The 19,177-nt window shown below is 45.1% G+C and overlaps 1 protein-coding gene across 1 annotated transcript in view; it reads left to right on the top strand.

Annotated features, from left to right (window-relative positions):
- The first annotated feature begins 3,185 nt into the window (after positions 1-3,185).
- Positions 3,186-19,177, top strand: part of ASAH2 (N-acylsphingosine amidohydrolase 2) — a 50,322-nt gene continuing 34,330 nt past the window's right edge. Inside the window, exons 1-6 of the mRNA XM_044660334.1 lie at positions 3,186-3,312; positions 5,406-5,563; positions 6,945-7,094; positions 11,041-11,217; positions 13,544-13,671; positions 17,109-17,186. Of these exons, the coding sequence (XP_044516269.1) occupies positions 3,186-3,312; positions 5,406-5,563; positions 6,945-7,094; positions 11,041-11,217; positions 13,544-13,671; positions 17,109-17,186 (818 nt within the window). The remainder of the gene's footprint in view (positions 3,313-5,405; positions 5,564-6,944; positions 7,095-11,040; positions 11,218-13,543; positions 13,672-17,108; positions 17,187-19,177) is intronic.

Below are 19,177 nucleotides of genomic sequence, written 5' to 3'. Positions count from 1 at the left end.
TGGGTATCTTTTGGGCTACTGAGAGAAGCAACCCATAGGCATAAAAATAAATACAAAGGTTAATGCAGTGTCATTTGGGGAAAGGTTGCCATTAGTGACTGGAGAGATAAGGAACGGTTTCATCTAGTAGGTAGTTTGGAAATAAGTTAGGTATTGTAGGGGGCAAAAGGGAGAAAGAAGAACATTCCAGGAATGGAGAGAGGGGCCCAGAGTAGTCTTGTGCAGAGGGATGGAGGTGGGAGAATATTGCTTCAAAGGAAGAGCAGATGGGCCACTGGGATTCCCTTCTTTCCTAAATGAAGGTGCCTGGAACTAAACACAGTTTTCTAGATGAGGTCTAATGAGGGCAGAGGGCACCCATGCCTAGTGCACAAGGAGTTGGTCAAGCCAATAACTTTACAGCGTATAGATGTCAACTTTTGTCATCAATCCCAGTCATTGTGCTCTCTCTGCTTGTCTCTGGTAAAGAAGTTTCTGTGGTGCTGCTGGGAGGAGGGGGAGACCATTGGAGGGATGGGGAAAGGGAAGGACAGATTCGAACCTCTGTCCATCCCCACTCAGCCTAAGTGGGAGCAAAAGGACGGAATTGTGGGTAATTTGGTCTCTCTTTGGCCAGCCATGACTGAATTGTTAGGCTACCCAGATAGTCCATCTTTCATCTCTGGGAATTTGTCTAGGTTGTCCTTCATGCTACGAGCGGCATCCTTCCTTAACTCTGTCTCCAAGGACTGCTAGCTCTCTTTCAGGGATTAGCTGACTCACTTTTTGTGTAGAGATTCAGGGATTCTTCTTCGGCGGTCCAGGAGTGAGGAAGTGATCCCTCTCCAAACTGGAAGTGTTTGTAAAATAATAACTCTTGGCCATCCCAGGTACTGTTAGGGACACTGACACCCCATCACTTAAAAGGTTACAAAGGGGTATATTGACAACAATCCTGTGAGACAGACACTGTTTCTATCCCTGTTTTACAGATCAGCAAACTGAGGATCAATCTCATTTACCAAACATTTATTAATCATCTGCTATATGCCAGGAACTGTGGGAGGTACTATAGACCCAAAGATGGGAACAAACAGTCCTCTCCTTCCCCCACCCCAGAGGAGCTTATATTCTACTGGAGTGGCTGGGAGAAGTATGAGAAATATTCAGCAAGTTTGTCACACTTATAGTTACATAGCTAGTAAGTACTTAAACTAATGTATTTTCTGTAATATCTACTCTGTAACATGCGGTGGAGAGTCTTCCCCATCATCCCCACAAAAGAAACTGCCCTGTGGGAATCCTTTAAGGCTCCCAAGCTAGTCTGGATGAGTTTCTGGATCCTCCCATCTCCGTACCCTACGTAGAATCTTTATTCTATTGGTCAAGGGTGAATTTGCCCAAATGAAGGGATGTGGAGACAAAAGCTAATCCATCTTCTCTGTGTGTGATTTGACCAAGCAGTAATGATTAATTAGCTGGTTATGACTTAGTACTGAGTGGATCAAAATCATTGACCATGGAAGTCATCTGGCTTCCCTTGACACAGCTGAGAGGTTAAGTGAAAGGGACTTGCCTAGGTATGTGCCTCAGGTAGGACTAAACTCAGATCTTTGGATCACAAGTCTAGAGCTAGAAGGACCATAGAGACCATTGAGTTCAACTTCCTCATTTTAAAAATGGGGAAACCAAGGCTGAGAGAAAGTCATATTGCTTATAAATATCAAATTCTAACTTGGGTCTTCCTGACTCCAAGATTGCTTGTCCATCCATTGTACCATATTGCCTTTCTCATGTCCTGATGTCAAAAGTAATCATTATTCTACCTACTTCATAGGGTTATGATGAGAGTGGCATGATATAAGAGGTATATTTGATACCCAAATAGCATAGCTTGAAGCTTTTGCTCCTACTGGTAAGCTCTCAGGGTAGAGTGGAACTGGATGAATCAGGGTGGGTGGATGAGCTTAAATCCATCCCTAGAGCTGGAAAAACAACTCTTGACTCATGATCTCATGATGAAGTCACTGGTACAGTGGGATGAGGGCTAGATTTTGTATCAGAGGGCGTGGATCTGAATTCTGGCTCTGCCCTTATCTAGTGTGTGATCTGGGACAAGTTTCTCTCCAAGCCTTGGTTTCTTCCTACATAAAATTAGGGCACTATATAAAATATTGTCATGATTAGAATTTCCTAGATCAGAGGGTTCCTATGTTCGGGAAGACTCAAAGTTAGCTCGTGTGGGTTTTGTTTAAGGATACACAGAGGAGAAAGACATGAACTGTCTCAATCTTGCCCAGTCAGAGCTACATTGCATACTTCTCTTGGTCTTGCAACATCCTACATGCTGAGGATATCATGTTTAGTGATAGGAATTTGCTCTGCACAAGTCAGGACACCATTTAGAGATGATGAATTCATTGTCCCTAACCCTTTTCCCCAGGGCATACCCACATCCACTTTTCAGGGGTGTGATTGTGACTAAACTAGAACTCTGGACCATGTAAGTGACATTTGGCTTGAGCTGAACCTGCTTCATTCTGAAAAGAGTTTTCTCTACCCTGGTTTCAAGTATCAGGCATGTTCCCAGGCTCGTTAGGCCGAGACTCTTAGCAATACATAATTCCACAAATTTCATCAGGCCTCAATTTCCTCATCAGTAAAAATGAGGGGGCTGGAAATTGAGATAGCTGGTATTTGGAGGATATGTTGGCGTTTGCAGCCCAAAGTTTGCAGAGATGACTTCTGTGTTGAATTCCAGCTCAAAATCCTCAGCTTATTGGACACTTTGCATTTAGAGTGAAACTGTCTATGTCATTATATATCTATCATAATATATGCATGTATATATTATATTTTTCATGTTAGTCAACAGTCAACACAAATTTATTAAGTACCCCCTCTTCGTCTGGAAGTGTGCTAAGTGTTGGGTTATCTCCCTTTGGAATGGAAACTCCTTGAGGGCAGGAGCACAATTTTGTCTTTCTTTGTATCCCCAGAGCTTAGAACAATGACTAGCACTAGTAAAAACTCATATATGCTTGCCAAATGATTGACTAAACGACAGACAGAATGGTTAATCCAGCCAGTTAGTAAGAAGAATGGGTGCTTGGCAAGTGAGGTTGTTGGTTTGTGTCCTTTGTTATTCTCTTCCCATTCCTTTCTTGATCCCTGTTTTTCCCTCACTGCGATTCTGGAAGGGAGCCATGGCCAAGCGCAACTTTTCCAGCCTGGAGATCTTCTTAATTGTTCTTCTGTTGCTGATGACGGCTGTCACAGTGGGCCTTCTCAGTCTCCTCTTCATCACCAGTGGGATCTCAGACGACAATAAAGGCAAGTGACATGACTTCTCTAGATCTCCTGGGCTGTTCCAGAGTCCAAGGTCTAGAAGACCCACAGAAATCTGAGAGCAGATTGGAATAAATGATTGAGGCTGACCCACTGGGGGTACCAACTGGAATTCTCTGGGCAAGCCCTGCCAGGTGGGCAGCAGAGTGGCAGGAGGGCTGGTTTTTAAGCTGGAGAGTGTGTTTTCAATCTCAGCTCTGCTGTTTATTTTTTGGTGACCTTGGGTGAGTCACCACTGATGGAGTCTGAATGCAGATTGAAATATACTTTTAATTTTCTTTATTATTCTTGGGTTTTTTTTTTGGTCTCACCCTTCTTATGGCAGCATGGCAGATATGCCAATGTTTTGCATGACTGTGTGTATAATCTTATAAAATTTCTTGCTTTCTCAAGGAGGAAAGAGGAAGGGAGGGAATTTGAAACTCGAAATTAAAAAAAATAAATGTTACAAAATTTTGCTCACATGTAATTGAGAAAAAATAAAATTAAAATTAATGGTTAAAAAAAGGAAAAATAGGAAGGACCTAGGTTATGAAGGGCTTTGAATACCAAAGAACATTCTTTATTTGATCCTGGAGGTGATAGGGAGCCACTAGAGTCTGTAGAGAGGGACTTTGTGTGACGTGATGATATCTGGGCTTTAGAAAAAAATCAGTGGGTTGGGGCAGTGTTAGAGGGGAGAAGAGAGAGTATTTCAGAAAAATTGCAAAAGTAAAATAGACATCAGAATGGGAGTTTCTAGAAGGCAGGCTGGTGTGTGTGTGTGTGTGTGTGTGTGTGTGTGTGTGTGTGTGTGTGTGTGTGTGTGTGTGTTCCCAGTGCTTAGCGCAATCTCTTGCTCATTGTATACACTTAGTAAATGTGTGTTGAATGACTGATTGACAGACTGGGTTCCAGTTCTGCCTCTGGTACATACTAAGTGAGTATCCCCAGAAAAGTCCCTCTTTAGAAGTCATTCAAAGGGCAGCTAGGTAACTCAATGGATAATGAGTCAGACCTGGAATCAGGAGGTCCTGGGTTCAAATCTGGCCTTCATACACTTCCTAGCTGTGTGACCCTGGGTAAGTCATTTAACCCTCATTGCCTAGCCCTTGCCGCTCTTCTGCATTAGAACCAAAGCATAGTATGGATCCTACGATGAAAGGTAAGGGTATTTTTTTAAAAGAAGAAAAGAAGAAGATGATCTCACAAATCCTTATATCAGTGAAATCATGGCATCTGCCCTCTTCCCCCTTTACAAGTTGTTGGTTGGAAAGCAGTTTGTAAATCTGAGAATGAGGCAGGATCATGAGTTGAGGTGGTTCTGCAGGGAAGGCATCGTAGAGAATGTTCTTGGGAGGGCGTCTTAACATCTTAGAAATGAAATAGTGGAGAGGGCATGCTGGAGAGAGAGAATGAGATGAGCATATCCTTGGAGGGGGGATTTGACAACTTGTTTTCTGGGAATTTGGAAATGGATTTGCTATGATGGAGCAGAAGGACGGACACACTGTGCCATGGAAGATGAGCTCAATTAGGTTGGGATGAAATATAGAATTGGAGACTTAGAATGAAATCTCTCTCCCAACCTACTTTTTATTAGCAGATGAGGAAATTTCATCGTAAAGAAGGCCAATGACTTCAGATCATAGATTTAGATCATAGATTCCTCAGAGGCCATCTATTCTCCCTCCCTAGTCCTCACCCCTATTTTACAAGGGAGGCCCAGAGGAGTTAGGTGGCTTTATCCTTGTCACACAGTAGTTAAGGAATAGAGCCAGGATTTGAACCCAGATTGCCCAAATCCAAACCAGCACTCTTTCCTCTATGCCCTTCTGTTTTCCTAATACTCTAAGAAAATTCACCATCCAAGAAAAAAAAAAGAGCCTTCTTAGCTTTGATTTGGGAAAAGCTGAGCTTGTTAATCAGACTCCTGCAGTTGGCACTCACCTGACTGCCTTTGATGGGAGAGATTACTTCAACTCATGACATGTGTGTTTTAGGTCCATAAGTCGACCATGGAGAGAGCTGAAATGTTCGCTGGGTATTCCCTACGTCATGTTCTCTGCAATTTCTTGCCCTCTATTTATGCTCCACAGGCCCTGATTCTCTTGGCACCCAGGAGCCTTCTGTCTCCCAAGGTCCTCCAGTCACTGATGGTCCTTCAACAACAACCACTCTCTTCCAGAACTTCACTGGCTACCATATTGGTGTTGGGCGAGCTGACTGCACGGGACAAGTGGCGGACATACCCTTGGTAGGAATGCCCCGAGCCACCTGCAGACCTAATGCAGGGCCTCAAGGATCTGACTGTGGTGGTGGGGTCGATCCTCCTCTCTACGGAGATGGAGCCCTGCTGAGCGTGAAAACATTCATCACATCTGGCAGACTGAGTGATGTCTTTCCAGATTTGGGTGGGCTGGTCCTTGAGAAGCAGACACGGTCTTCACTGGGCCCACATTCGACAGCTTTGTAGCCAAGTTGGACTTGCCAGTGGTTTCATTTGATTGGGAGAGCTGTCGAGAACTCAGGGTCACCCCCAACAAAGTATTCTCCATGAGCACATGGAACTGCCCTTTTATTTATCTCTCAGATGCTGATCACTGTAGACAGATGAATTCTAGATTCTTAGGGTGGGCCCTTGAGTCCAGACTGGTCCCAAGTCATAATGAATATTAACAACAATAATACCAAAAACAGCTAACGCTGATATAGGACTTCAAATTTTGCAGAGTCTTTTACATATCTCATTTGGTCCTCACAACAACCCTAAGAGGTAGATGCTAGTATCATTCCCATTTTACAGAAGAGACTCAGAGAGGCCAGGTGACTTGCCCATAGTCACAGAGCTCATAAGCATCTAAGTCAGGATTTAAATTTAAGTCTTATTGATTTTAAGATAGTGCTCTTTCCGTTGTACTACCTCAGTGCCTAGAATTCCACCTAGAGCATCCCTGACAAATGGTCATCCAGTTTTTGTTTGGAGCCTCTAGGAATGGGGAACCCACTCCCTCTGGAGACAGCCCATTCTACATAGGAACAGACTTAGTTGTTAATGGAATGGTGGCAGAATCTTTTATCCACCGATAGTTTTCTTGGAAAGACATCCTTTCTTCCACCATCAGCCACATCTAAGGGGTCACAGGACAACCACCTAAGCACCTGGTAAGAGCCTACCATGTGCAAGGGGTTAGGGATACGAAGACCAAGCCGAGACCATCCCTGGCCTTCAGGAGGCTGCATTCCATCAGGAGAGACTTCTGTGTATGTGTTAGTATTGATAAGATAGATTTTGTGTTATTGATTATATAAAGAGTCATTAGGAGGAAGGAGCAGAATTGTTCTACTTGGGTTTGGAGGGCAGAACCAGGAATGTGGAGATACAGAAAATACAGAGAGGCAGATTTAGAGATATAGTTTGTCTCCAAAAAGCAGAATGGGTCATCTCCGGATTTAAGGATCTCCCCATCTCTGGATGTTTAGAAGTAGGAACTAGCTAAGCCTTTGTTGGAGATGTTGTGGGGTCCTTGTTCAGTTGGCTGGACTCTATGGGCTCTGGGCTTCCATCCAAATCGGGATTCTTGGGTTTTCTGGGACTCCCAAGAGTAAATCACTCACTTACTTCTCTTCCCCTCCAGATGGGCTATGCCAAGTCGGGCCAGACAGCTAGCGGGATTCTCACCCGGCTCTACAGCAGGGCTTTTGTCTTGGCTGAACCAGACCTCTCAAAGCGAGTGGTGTTTGTCAGCATTGACATTGGCATGGTGTCCCAGAGGATCAGGCTCGAGGTAAGAAACTACCCCAGCTTAGGGAGAAAGAAATGACTACAACGTTTATCCTCCGGGTTTCCTTTCAGACCAAGACCATTTCAAACTGAAGCTAGACCAGCTTCAGCTATGAGGGGGCATCTCTTAGAACTAGAGTCCACAGGATGCTCATAGACTATCTCCAAGTTAACCAAAGGATGTCTGCTTAGCTATTGCATAGAAAGGATTCTCGACAAAGAGTACAACATTGGTGCAAATCACGGTGGCACCCTCATCTCCAAATAGAAACCTTTCTGATATGTATGTGACTGGCATGGCCATGGGACATCCACCAGAATCCTTATGGGCTAGTCTCCTCTGTGCATTTAAAAGACGAGGAAGCTGCTTCATCCTTGGCCCCCCAGACCAGCTCACAAATGAAGTGGCCTGCTGGCCCCAGGTAGCCCAAATACTCCAGAACTTCCCAGGTGGAAGAGAAGGGTTGTGTGAGTAGACCACCAGCTCAAAGACAGAGATGATGAAATTGGCCAACAGGGTTGGAATCTTAGAGTGCTTAAAGGGAAGGGGAGTAACATAAGAAGACCAGAAAGGCAGGCCAGGGCCAGGTGGTGAAGTGATTTAAAATGGAGGAGTTTCTCTTGGTGTCCCGGAGGTATTCATTGATTTTTGAGGGGAGGATCCAAGCAACCAGGTGGAGGGTGGGAGCAGGAAAAACTTCATGTAGAAGGGAGCGCTTGAGCTGAATCTGAAGAGGATTCCTGGTGGTCCTCTCTAGGAGACCACTTGGTCCTCTGGAGCAATTGTGGACAGACAAAGAATATTGGAATATTCTTTTCTTCTCTTGACTTATACTGTATCAGAGATCCTTTGTTCTTGGCTGTTTAACACTTTGGCCCCTGCGTTTACCTGCCTCATGACCTCTCCCTTCAATAGTCTAATGGAGGGGCTCTCAAATTTTGTGGTCTTAGGACCCCTTTACAGTCTTAAAATTATTGAGGACCCCAAAGAATTTTGGTTTATGTGGATCATATCTATGGATATGACCATATTAGAAATGAGAACATCTTAGTATTATTATAACAATAGTTATAATCATATATATAGTATAATATAATGGACCCCCTGAAAACGTTTTTAGGATCAATGGGGGGTTCCCTGGCCAACTATACTTTGAGAACCATGGCTCTAACAGAACTGCTTTTCTTTTGGTTGTTGCTGGTAGATTACTAAATTTTATGGGCTACATACATGGGCTCATCCTGGGATGGGCTGGTGTGGGCCACAGAATCCATCAGCTAGTGGCAAAGCCAAGACTGGGTATGCTTTCACTTGGGGCAAAAACATTTGAGTGAATGTACAGGGGGCAGAGAGAGAGGTGCAGAGATTTATTATTGTTACAGACAAGGACCTGGCCACAGGAAATGGGGCGCCCATTGCCCAGAGGCATGTGAGGCTTAGAGGAAAAGGTGAGCCCCAAATGGCTAGATTCAAAGAGTAGTTACCAATGATTCTGTGCCAATGTTAATCTCAGTGGCCCCTCCCAGAGATCTGTGCTTGACCCTGTTCTGATTAATGTTGTTATTAATGACTTGAACAGAGACATCAAAGGCAGATGACACCAAGCCAGGAGAGAGAGCTAACCCAGGGGATAAGAATCATTATCCAAAAGCATTTGGACAGGCTAGTGCTTTGGGCTGAATCTAACAAGATGGAGATTTTCACTCGGGATGAAAGTAAAGTCTTGCATTTGGGTACAAAAAAAATCAGCTGCCCAGATTTAAGATGGGAAAGGCATGGATAAAGAAGGGTTATTCTAAAAAGGATCAGGGGATTTTAGTGGGCTACAAGCTCTATAGGACTAAACAATGTGCTGTCAGAGCTCCCCAACCCTCATTTGATCTGGGATTGCATTTAGAGAGGGCACAGCTAACAGGAGAAGAGAGGAGGAAGTCCTTCTGGACTCAGCCCTTGTCAGAATTGGTCTGATTGCTGTGTTCAGCTCTAGTTGGGTTGGTTTAAGGATATCGATAAGCCGGAAGAAATCCGGACGACAACTGGGATGACGGCAGGCTTTGGATCTATCGTGTATAATCTTAGAAAATTACTTAGGGGAACTGAGAGGTTAAGTGACTCTCCCATTGGGACGCCAGCAGTATGGATTAGAGGAAGAACCTGAAGGATGTATTTGTCTTCCGATGTCACTGCTAAGGGACACAGCGCAGGGGAATGGAGAGAGACCTGAAATATTTATGTTTGTTGGCTATAGCTAAGTTCCCAAAGGAAATTTGAAATGAGGAAGGAGATCTAGAGACATGGCAGTCTGGGTTCTGTCCCAGCATGACCCCAGGCAGCCTCCTTTGCCTTGCTTGACTGTATTTTCCTGTTCTGTAAGATGAAGGGACTGACGTGGATGGCATTTAAGGTGAACGTGGCTCCGTCGCTCTACCCTTTCCAGTCATCCAAGGATAGCTGGCATCCCACTTGGAGATTTTGGTGAATGTAGTCACTGGCTTAGTCAAGAATGCCTCTTTCGGCAGGCGTTTTCCCTCCCCTGTGACTAGTGGGCAGACTCCACTCTATAAAAGAGGAGATGGGAGAGTATTTGCAAAAGCCTGAGCTACCCATTGGGGCGGGAGATGGAGAACAAATATTCTTTCACGTGCAGTGAAATATGTCCAGAAGAGGACATCAGCGCAACCAGGCATGGGAGAAACATTTGTTCACAGCGTAGGACCCCCATGCTTGGTGCTGGGCTTTATGGAGAGAAGCCGACACCGGATCGTCCTGCCTGGTGGAGCCTTGGGAGAAGCTCCCGATGCTGGGAGGGCCAGTTGAAGAGGGGATCTGTTTCTAGCATGAGGGATAACAGCTGGTACAAAGGCCCAGAGGTGGAGCCGGCAGCAGCAAGTAGGCTAATTTGGCAGCAGAGATACAGGAAGCTTAGCGTTGTCTGGAGGGAGGCTGTCAAGGTAAAGAGAAGAGAGAGACGCCGTCAAGAGCGATTGTCTTCAACTCCCTTATTTTAAAGAGATGAAAACTGAGGACTCCTCAAAGGTGTGGATGGTTCGTGAGCAGTAGAGCCAAGACTTGAACTTGGGTCTTTTCTCTTCAAGTCCTTTCACTTCAGTGGATAGGGTCCATTAGGGCAAGCTTGCCCTAATGCTCCCCCAAAGTCCTGTGCTCCCAAGGAACCTTTTCTCAGCCTGTCTCCAAGGCATGAACATTTCATTCGCTATATAATATTCCATATAAAGAATGTTGCAGCTTCAGGACTCCTGGCCAAGAACCTGCCTCAAGCAGTTGAACTGCCTTAGCATAGAGAAAATTCTCCTCATGCAGCAGGCCAGTTTTGGAGAGAGAACAGGAAGACGTTTCACTATTTGAGAGAATGAAATTGAAGAACAAAGAAACGAAAGATGCTCACGGTGGAGCTCCTTTGCTCACTTGTCTCAAAGACTAGGGACTGGCTAGTTGACCAGTTAAAAGTGTGGCCATGAAGAGATAGGTTGGTATGATGGTAAGAGCCTTGGTTTGGGAGCCCAAAGACCTAGGCTCTAGCCCTAACTCCCATACTTCCAAGATGTGTGACCTTGAGCAAGTCATTTAATTTTCCTTGGCCAAAATTTCCTCAACTGGAAAATGATGACAATGATCTTCTCCACCCCATGGGATTATGTGAGCAAAGCAACAGCAGATAGTATCTTCAAGGATTATTTTTGAGCCCCACACCCCCCATCTCAGTAATTTCAGGAACTTTTCCTCTTATGTATAGGACTGGATCTGCAGGGCCTGAATGCCAAGTGGCACTCCCTCTTCCACTGCAGAGCTGGGTGGTTTGGGCACATCAAGGGGAAATGGAAGGATTCTTCAGGATTTCCAATTTGGGGGGCTGAGAATGCAAACTTGAAACCCGCGATGGTCCATTTGTGATACATCCCCGTCCTGTGGCTGTGCTTTTTCCTTGAAGGTGCTAAAGAGACTGCAGAGCAAATATGGCAGCCTGTACACCCAGGAGAACGTGGTTCTGAGTGGCACTCACACGCACTCGGGGCCTGCAGGCTATTTCCAGTACACCATCTTTGTGCTATCCAGTGGAGGATTTAGCAAAAGGACTTTTGAGTTCATTGTAGAAGGCATCATGAAGGTAGGTGAAGGGCTATGGGAGAATGCCCTACCCTGGGTCCTCTCTCCTATTCCTTTCTTTCCCCCATTCCCCCCCTTCCCAAAGACTTTAAGTGATTGATGATGGCTGCTGATCTGTAAAGATGGAGAGATATTTCCATACTGGAAGTTCTCCACAAATTGGTGAAATTATAGGCCCAACCTCAAAGTGGGGAGGGGGAGAGGGAAACTGAGAGATGATTTGGGCCAGCTTCCTCATTTTAAAGAGGAAAAAACCAGGGCCCAGAAAGTGATCTGTGTAGGGCCACACATCTCATTAGTGACAAATCACATATTTGTGATTGGAACCCAGGTCCTCTGACTCTAACTCAAAGACTTGTTCTCTATCTTGTAAGAAATAAAATGGATATAAAAGGATAGATATAAAAATATTAGGGTTTTAAAGGACTTATTGGTAGTAATTAGAAAAATGAAGCCATGTGCCATATTAAGAGTCATTTTGAAAAACCCACCATTACCTCTGCCACTATGCTGCTTCAGCTAGGAAAGAGACAGTTCAAGCCCAGCCCCTCATTTTTAACCTCTGGTCCACGTCATTACGTAACTGTCTACATCATTATGTGAGCCAGGAATCATGGGAAATGTAGTTTGAAAGACCCCTAAACGTTGAAGTTTAGGTCAGGGACCTCAAAATTAGTTCAAGGACTTCCAAATTTCCAGTATCACAATCTATAGAGTATCTTAAAGTTTGCAGCTTTATACATGCTATCTCAGTGCATCTTCACAACAACTCTTAGAAGCAGGTGCTCTTATTAGCCCCATTTTATAGGTGAAGAATGGAGGCAAATAGAAATCAAATGACTTGCCCAAGGTCACATGGCTAGTATGTATCTGAGGCCAGATTTGAACATGTCTTCCTGATTCCAGTCCCAAGAGTATACTGTGCCACCTAGCTTCTTTATGGGGGTGTTCCTTACCATAAACATATGATAGCTTGGTGATTACAAAATAAGCACTTAGTATCTTCATTGGATTTCAACTTCTTACTGATGGGGCTCCATTCTGGGGACTTAAAGCCATCACATCAGCTGCTGAAGGAAGCTCAATAAAGCCACATCATCCTTCAGAGATGGATGGATAAAAGATAGGTAGAAGGAAGGCTAGATAGAAGATAGATGGATAGATGGCTGGATGGGTGGATGGATGGATAGATGGAAGGCTAGATAGATGGATAAATGGATGGATGGATAAATGGATGGATGGATAGATGGAAGGATAGATAGATAGATGGATAAATAGATGGATGGATAGATGGAAGGCTAGATAGATGGATAAATGGATGGATGGATAGATGGAAGGCTAGCTAGATAGATGGATAGATGGATAAATAGATGGATGGATGGATAGATGGAAGGCTAGATAGATGAATAAATAGATGGATGGATGGATAGATGGAAGGCTAGATAGATAGATGGATAGATAGGTGGATGGATGGGTAGGTGATTGGATAGATGGAAGGCTAGATAGGTAGACGGATAGATAAATAGAAGGATCCGTAGATTCTAGATGATAGGGAAAAATAGAGAGAAATAGAGAGGGAGAGAAAGTGAACATTTAATAAGAACTTCCTGGATGCTAGACCCTGGGCCAAGCCTTGAAGATACAGATGCAAACTAGACAAGTTGCTGCTTTAAAGAGCTTGAGTATCTTATGGGAAATAGAACACCTGCAATGAGGCTAGAGGAGTGTGTGTGTGCCTATGGCAGGAAGGTATCAGTGCCCAGAAAGTGACTTTCCCTACAACCTCCTCCTGAGGCCAAATGACCCAGTTCCCTATGTCAGACGCCATTTCTGAGCATGCTTTCGAATCCAAAGGTAAAGGCTTTTTTCCTTTTACACTTCAAGGTGAGCAGGGGGAGCTTTGATGTGAGGTCCACTTTCAGCCTCTCCCTCAGTCCTTGTATCTTCAGTCACTTCACCTTCCTGAGCCTCAGTTTCATTGGCTGGTGATGGGGGAGACTAATTCTTTTGGTCTCAGCTTTATGGGGTTGTCATGAGGGCATTTCTTGGTGAAGGAGAAAAGAACTTGTTTTCGCCTCAGAGGTCCTGAGCTGGAGCCGCCCAACACTGCTGCTAATTAGCTGTGTGACTTTGATCAGATTTCTTAAAGTCCTCCAGATCTCAGTTTCCTCATCTGTAAAATGGAGGCAAAGCAAGACTTGCTCTGTCTCCCTTCCAGTGTTCTGGAAGGAAAGGGTGTGGTTGCAAGCTTCAGGTACTCTGGAAACGTGAGTTATTATCACTTTCCTGTCATTGTTAATACAATGTCTTCTTCTTTGCATCCCCAGAGCATTGACCAGGCCCATCAAAACATGAAACCAGGCAAGATTTTTATCAACAGGGGCAACGTGGAAGGTGCCCAGATCAACCGGAGTCCTTATTCTTACCTGCAGAATCCACAATCTGAGAGAGACAGGTGAGGGGGAAAGGGGGAAACTGGGAGGACTAAAGACCAACTAACTCTAAGAGTCTAGCAAACACACGATGGCTGCCCTGAGGCCTCTATGAATGTCTGATCTACTCTGTTTGCCTTTAAAGCTCTCCATGACCTGGATCCAACCGCAGTGGACAATTTCCCCCTTCTTGCATGCAGCAGCCTAGTTACACTGGCCTTCTTTCCCTTCTTCCCCCTTCTCTCCCTCCCTACAGGTGATACTAACCCCCTCTGTCCCCCCACATCTCTGGGTCTCTGCTCTGACCATTTTCCAGGCCTGGAATGCATTCCCTCTTCAGGTCCTCCTCTTAGAATTGCTCTCTTCCTTCAAGACACAAGTCAAGCACAACCTTCTGGATGAAGTCTTACCTGATCTCTAACCACGAGCAGCCTCTTTCCCCCATGATCCTGGCCTTATTTTCTTGATATTTCCCCTGGATGTGTGTGCTTGTGGTCTCCCTGTTAGAAGAGGCCCCCGTCGAGTGGATGGTTCCATTCTCTGGTTCGGCATCCCCAGCACCAGCCCAGTGTTTGGCCCATAGAAGGAGATCTTGAGGAATGTTTATTGGTTGGTTAATTGGCTGCTTGGTCTGGTGGCAAAGAAGCCTCCTTGGTGAATGGTTCTGGATCCCCCGCTTAAAAGCTGTCATTCCATTTTCAGTTGGCTGAGAAAAGCCAGAGGCAGTGTGGTTCTATTAGTGGAAACAGAACTGGATCTTGGAGTGAGGGGAACTGAGTTCAAATCCTACCTATGTCACCTCCAGCAAGCCACTTTGACTTTTCTTAGTCTTCTATGGGAAATGAATGGTCTGGACTAGAAGGCTTCCAAGGTTCTTTCCAGCTCTAGATCCTGGGCTCTTGACCCTTTCCCTTTATGAGCGGGCAGTTTGGGGAAGCCTATAGGCCCCTTCCCAGAAGAATGCTTTCAAATACATAAAATAAAATACGCAGGATGACAAAGGATTATGATTCAGTGATATTGAAATAGAATCCACAGAGTACAGGTTAAGAGTTCCTTTCTGAGTTGACCATCCTATATTTTCTGATCCTTGACACTAAAGATTGTGACATTTCCTTGGAATTTTCTCCTCTTCAGTCTTAATATCACCAATTTTTTTAGCCAATACTGTAACATGGAAAATGGAAGGGTGGAATTGGAATTCCACCCTTCCATTTTCCATGTTACAATACTCATTTGAGAAAACCAGAATAAAGAGTGAATGAGGGGGTATCTGGGGGACTCAGTGGATAGAGAGGAAGTTCTGGGTTCAAATCTGGCCTAAACACAACCTAGCTATGAGACCCTGAGCAAGCCACTTACGTCTGCCTTAGAACCAAAACTTATTGATTCAAAGACAGAAGATAAGAGTTTAAAAAGAAGAGTGAACGAGGAAGCATGCATGGATGTTTAAGACACACACACACACACACACACACACACACACGCATACACAAATCCACAATCCTTTTCTCTAGATATTCATTTTTTTTAACCCTTAACTTCTGTGTTTTGGCTCCTACCTGTAAGAGTGGTAAGGGTGGGTAATGGGGGCAATGGAGGTCAAGTGACTTGCCCAGGGTCACACAGCTGGGAAGTGTCTGAGGCTAGATTTGAACCTAGGACCTCCCGTCTCTAGGCCTGACTCTCAATCCACTGAGCTACCCAGCTGCCCCACTGCCTAGACATTCAGAAAGGCCAGTAATGGGAGAACAGGAGGAGGAAGAAAGTGTGAATACATACAGTGTGGAAAGAGGTCAGGCTCCCAATTGCCTGGAGTACAGGAAGAGAATTCTTTTATTCTAATTTGGAAGAGGGTAATGAGCCAGGGAGGTGACGGGTTTTGCCACAGAATGACTCCTTGGCATTTCCCGAATGTCTTATACCAGTTTCCCAAGAGTTGACAGATGAATCAGGTCTGGAATACTCTAAAAGGGTTTGAAGACAAGCTTTAAGCCTGATTTGTAGGTCAACCTATTTTCTCAACACAAATGTCACTGGAGAAATGTCTTCTGATGGGCATATCCTATAATTAAAATTTTGGTCAATAAATTTGGTACATGGACATAAATCATAGAGAAAAAAATATGGAAAAAACAGCTCCGTCTGCCATCGTGCAGGGAAACGCGTCCTTGTACCCTAAGGACAAAATGGAAATGCTAAGAAATCAAGGAGGCCATTTCCCCAGGGGTGGCAAATTGTCAAATGGGATTCTTTGTCTTAATAAAACTTCAGAAGATTGGCTTCTAGTGGTTACCCTCCTGGGCCTGGAGTCTGGAAGACCTTGGTGGGTTCAAATCCCATCTCTGACACCTACTACCTTTGCCCCTGATGGGCAGGTCCCTTAATCTAGAGTCCAATTGATTATGGAGCATTTACTGGCCACATACGCCATGTGCCAGGCTCTGAGCTAGGTACAAAGGAGACAAAGACAAACGGGAGATAGTCCTTATCCTCAAGGACTTGCTCTTTTTTTGGTTTTGCTATAAAACATGATCTTTTTTAAAAAAATTCATTTTTATTGTCATGGAAACAAAGTCATCCATAACCCCAACCCCCTCCATAAAACCGTAGATACGCTGATGTGAAAGATGAGTCCAGCAGATCTTTCTGTGGAGGTGGAGAACCTCCCCGGTCCTGAGTCCTTCAGGATTGCTCCAGATCACTGCCTTGCTGAGAGCAGCCAAGTTTTCACAGCTGATCACGGGGCAATATTGCCGCTAGGATGCTCGGGTGCTGCTTAGCGCGCTCTGCGGCGGTGAGGACTTGCTCTTTGAGAGGGTTACACAAGGCGAGGGTAGGAGTGGTGGCCAGAGAAGGGAATTTTCTAGGTGATCAAAGGGATGGAGAGTGGAGCCTTTGGGCATTCCTTGTCATGCCCTTTCCAGCAGCAGCGGTAGTACTGGGGTGACGAGTGTTTCCAGGGCAGGCGGAGGTGGCGACTGACAGGACAATAGCAAGATGCTCATTTGGGTACACTCTGCTCTCCTGGATGGGGCAGGATCGGAAGCCTCTTCTGGACTACCTTGTAGACTACCAAGTTCGTTTTTCTTCAAAATGGGGCAATGATGATTCTAGGTAGATCTTACAAGGTTATTGTGGGGCTCAAAGGCCATTTTATATATCAATATCTACATCTATTTGTGTATCTTTCTGTCTATTTTCACAAAAGCTGGTGCTTTAGAGCATGGACCCACCAGTCACCAGGTGTAGCTCTGACACCAAGAAATGGGGTCCCTGTGCAGGCTGGGGGCCTTCGTCCTATACGCCGCCGCTACAACTCCTACCATGAGATCTTCAGAATCTCAACTGTCAACACACAATACTCAGTCCTTTCAGGCAGGAGAAATCCAACGCTGGGCCACTCATCTCCGAAAGGGGGATGGAATGAACTGACCATCTGCTCTGTTTTGCTCACTAGGTATTCTGGCAACACGGATAAGGAAATGCTGCTCCTGAAGATGGTGGATATCAATGGAGAAGATCTGGGATTGCTCAGGTACCATTTTAAAAAATCAGGCATAATTATGTTGGAAAGATCCTCCTTCTTTGCAAGATGAAAAGTGTGAGATGGTCTCTTGGTGCCTAGGAATCTAGCCAAACTAGTGGATCATTGAGATCAAAATGAAAAATTTAAGCTGTATTTATTCTCTTTTTTTCTCTCCTCCCCTCCCTCTCCTTTCCTTTTCTTTCCTTCCCCCTTCCTTCCTTCCCCTCCCTCTCCTTTCCCCTCTTCTCCCTTCTCTTCTTCGGTCTCCTCTTCTCTTCTTTGATGTGCTAGCTTTCCCCATCCTCTTTTCCTCTCTTTCCCCTTCCTCCCATTTTCTTTCTTCTTCCCTCCCTTCATATTGTCACCCCACCTTCCTTTCAATATTTTTATGTTCAAGGAACATAAGACAGAAACACCTCCCCTTCCCCCCGAAGAGATGCCCTCGAAAGGACACAGATATCTACTTGCTCTTGGGATCCTGACCCAGGCTTCTCTCATAGACCAGCTGGACACCCAGTTGGGTTCTTGAAGTTTTCCCACAGCAAAAAAGGAAGACATATTTGGTCACTTAGTGTTTGCTTTCTGGTATAAGAAATGCATACATATTTGGGTAGAAAGAAAAAAGCTTTTCCTGAATGAAAGAACAAGTGTTTATGAAGCACCTATGTGCCTCATTTGAAGAATAGTGCTGTGGGGGGCAGCTGGGTAGCTCAGTGGATGGAGAGTCAGGCCTAGAGACGGGAGGTCCTAGGTTCAAATCCGGCCTCAGACACTTCCCAGCTGGGTGACCCTGGGCAAGTCACTGGACCCCCATGGCCCACCCTGACCACTCTTCCACGTAGGAGCCAATACACCGAAGTTAAGGGTTTAAAAAAAAAGAATATTGCTGTGCAAATATGAGCCCTAGCTCCAAGGGGGCTTGGTGGCATTAGAATCCCACGGATCATCCGCCCTCTCTCTTCCTCCTCTTCCTGCATTCTGGGCCTGGCTCATTGTCCATTGGCAGCATTAGTTCAGCATCTGGTCAAGTGAGGTGATACGTGGATAGGAAAAGCTTTGCCAACCTTAAGGAGCTGTGGCTTTGTTAGCAATGATTATTACTAGCTACCAGCTATATCTACTGAAAGACCAGAGGTGTGAGCTGGAGTAGTCGATAGAGTTCCAGGCCTGGGGTCAGGAAGACTCATCTTCCTGAGTTCAAATCTGGCCTCAGACACTTAACTAGCTATTTGCCTCAGTTTCCTCAACTGTAAAACGAACTGGAGAAGGAAATGGCAAACCACTCCAGGATCTGTGCTAAGAAAACCCCACATGGGGCCACGAGGAGTTAGACACAACCGAAGAGGAGTGAACAGCAACTGAAAGGCTGTCTCTATGGCTTCACCATCCAACTGCATGCCAAATTAAACAAAAAATAATCCCTTCCCTCCAGGAGCTTATAATCTAATGGGAAAAGACAATGCCTAAAAGAAAGCTGAAAGGGCAGAGGGACAAGGATGGTGGGCGTGATAGTGGCCCAAAGAGGCATGATGGTAAAGTCAAAGAAGCCCTAAATGGCTGCAGCTGGCTGGGAAATAAGATATATGGGGAAACGTATGTCCTGTCCAAGCTTCTGGGGCCAGTCAGTGGCAGGGCTGGTCCAGAGTAACTGCTGGATTCCCAGTTGGGTGAAGGTTGGGAGACCCACCCTATATAAGAAGACAAACAAAAATGGCTCCTTTTTCTTTAGCTTCCTTGAACCCCGGAGAGCCAAGTGGGGTTTTCTATTTGTAGTCATCTGTGTCATCTCGACTTCTGGCAGCATCCATGCTTTAGAGGGGAACATCTGAGTTAAACAATGGGCAAACCATCAAGCACTGTGCCCGTGGCAGTCATTAGGGTTATTCTGTGTCACGCAGGGCTCCGTGCTCCTTCCTCGACCCCATGGAGTACTTCGTAGATATAAAGAACTTTCACATACTTTATTTCGTTTCATCTTCTGTACAATTCCGAGGGGTCGA

Source organism: Gracilinanus agilis, chromosome 2, assembly GCF_016433145.1.
Source record: "Gracilinanus agilis isolate LMUSP501 chromosome 2, AgileGrace, whole genome shotgun sequence".
Lineage (NCBI taxonomy): Eukaryota > Metazoa > Chordata > Mammalia > Didelphimorphia > Didelphidae > Gracilinanus > Gracilinanus agilis.
Note: the sequence above shows the minus strand (reverse complement) of the source record. Positions and strands in the feature narration are given on the sequence as shown.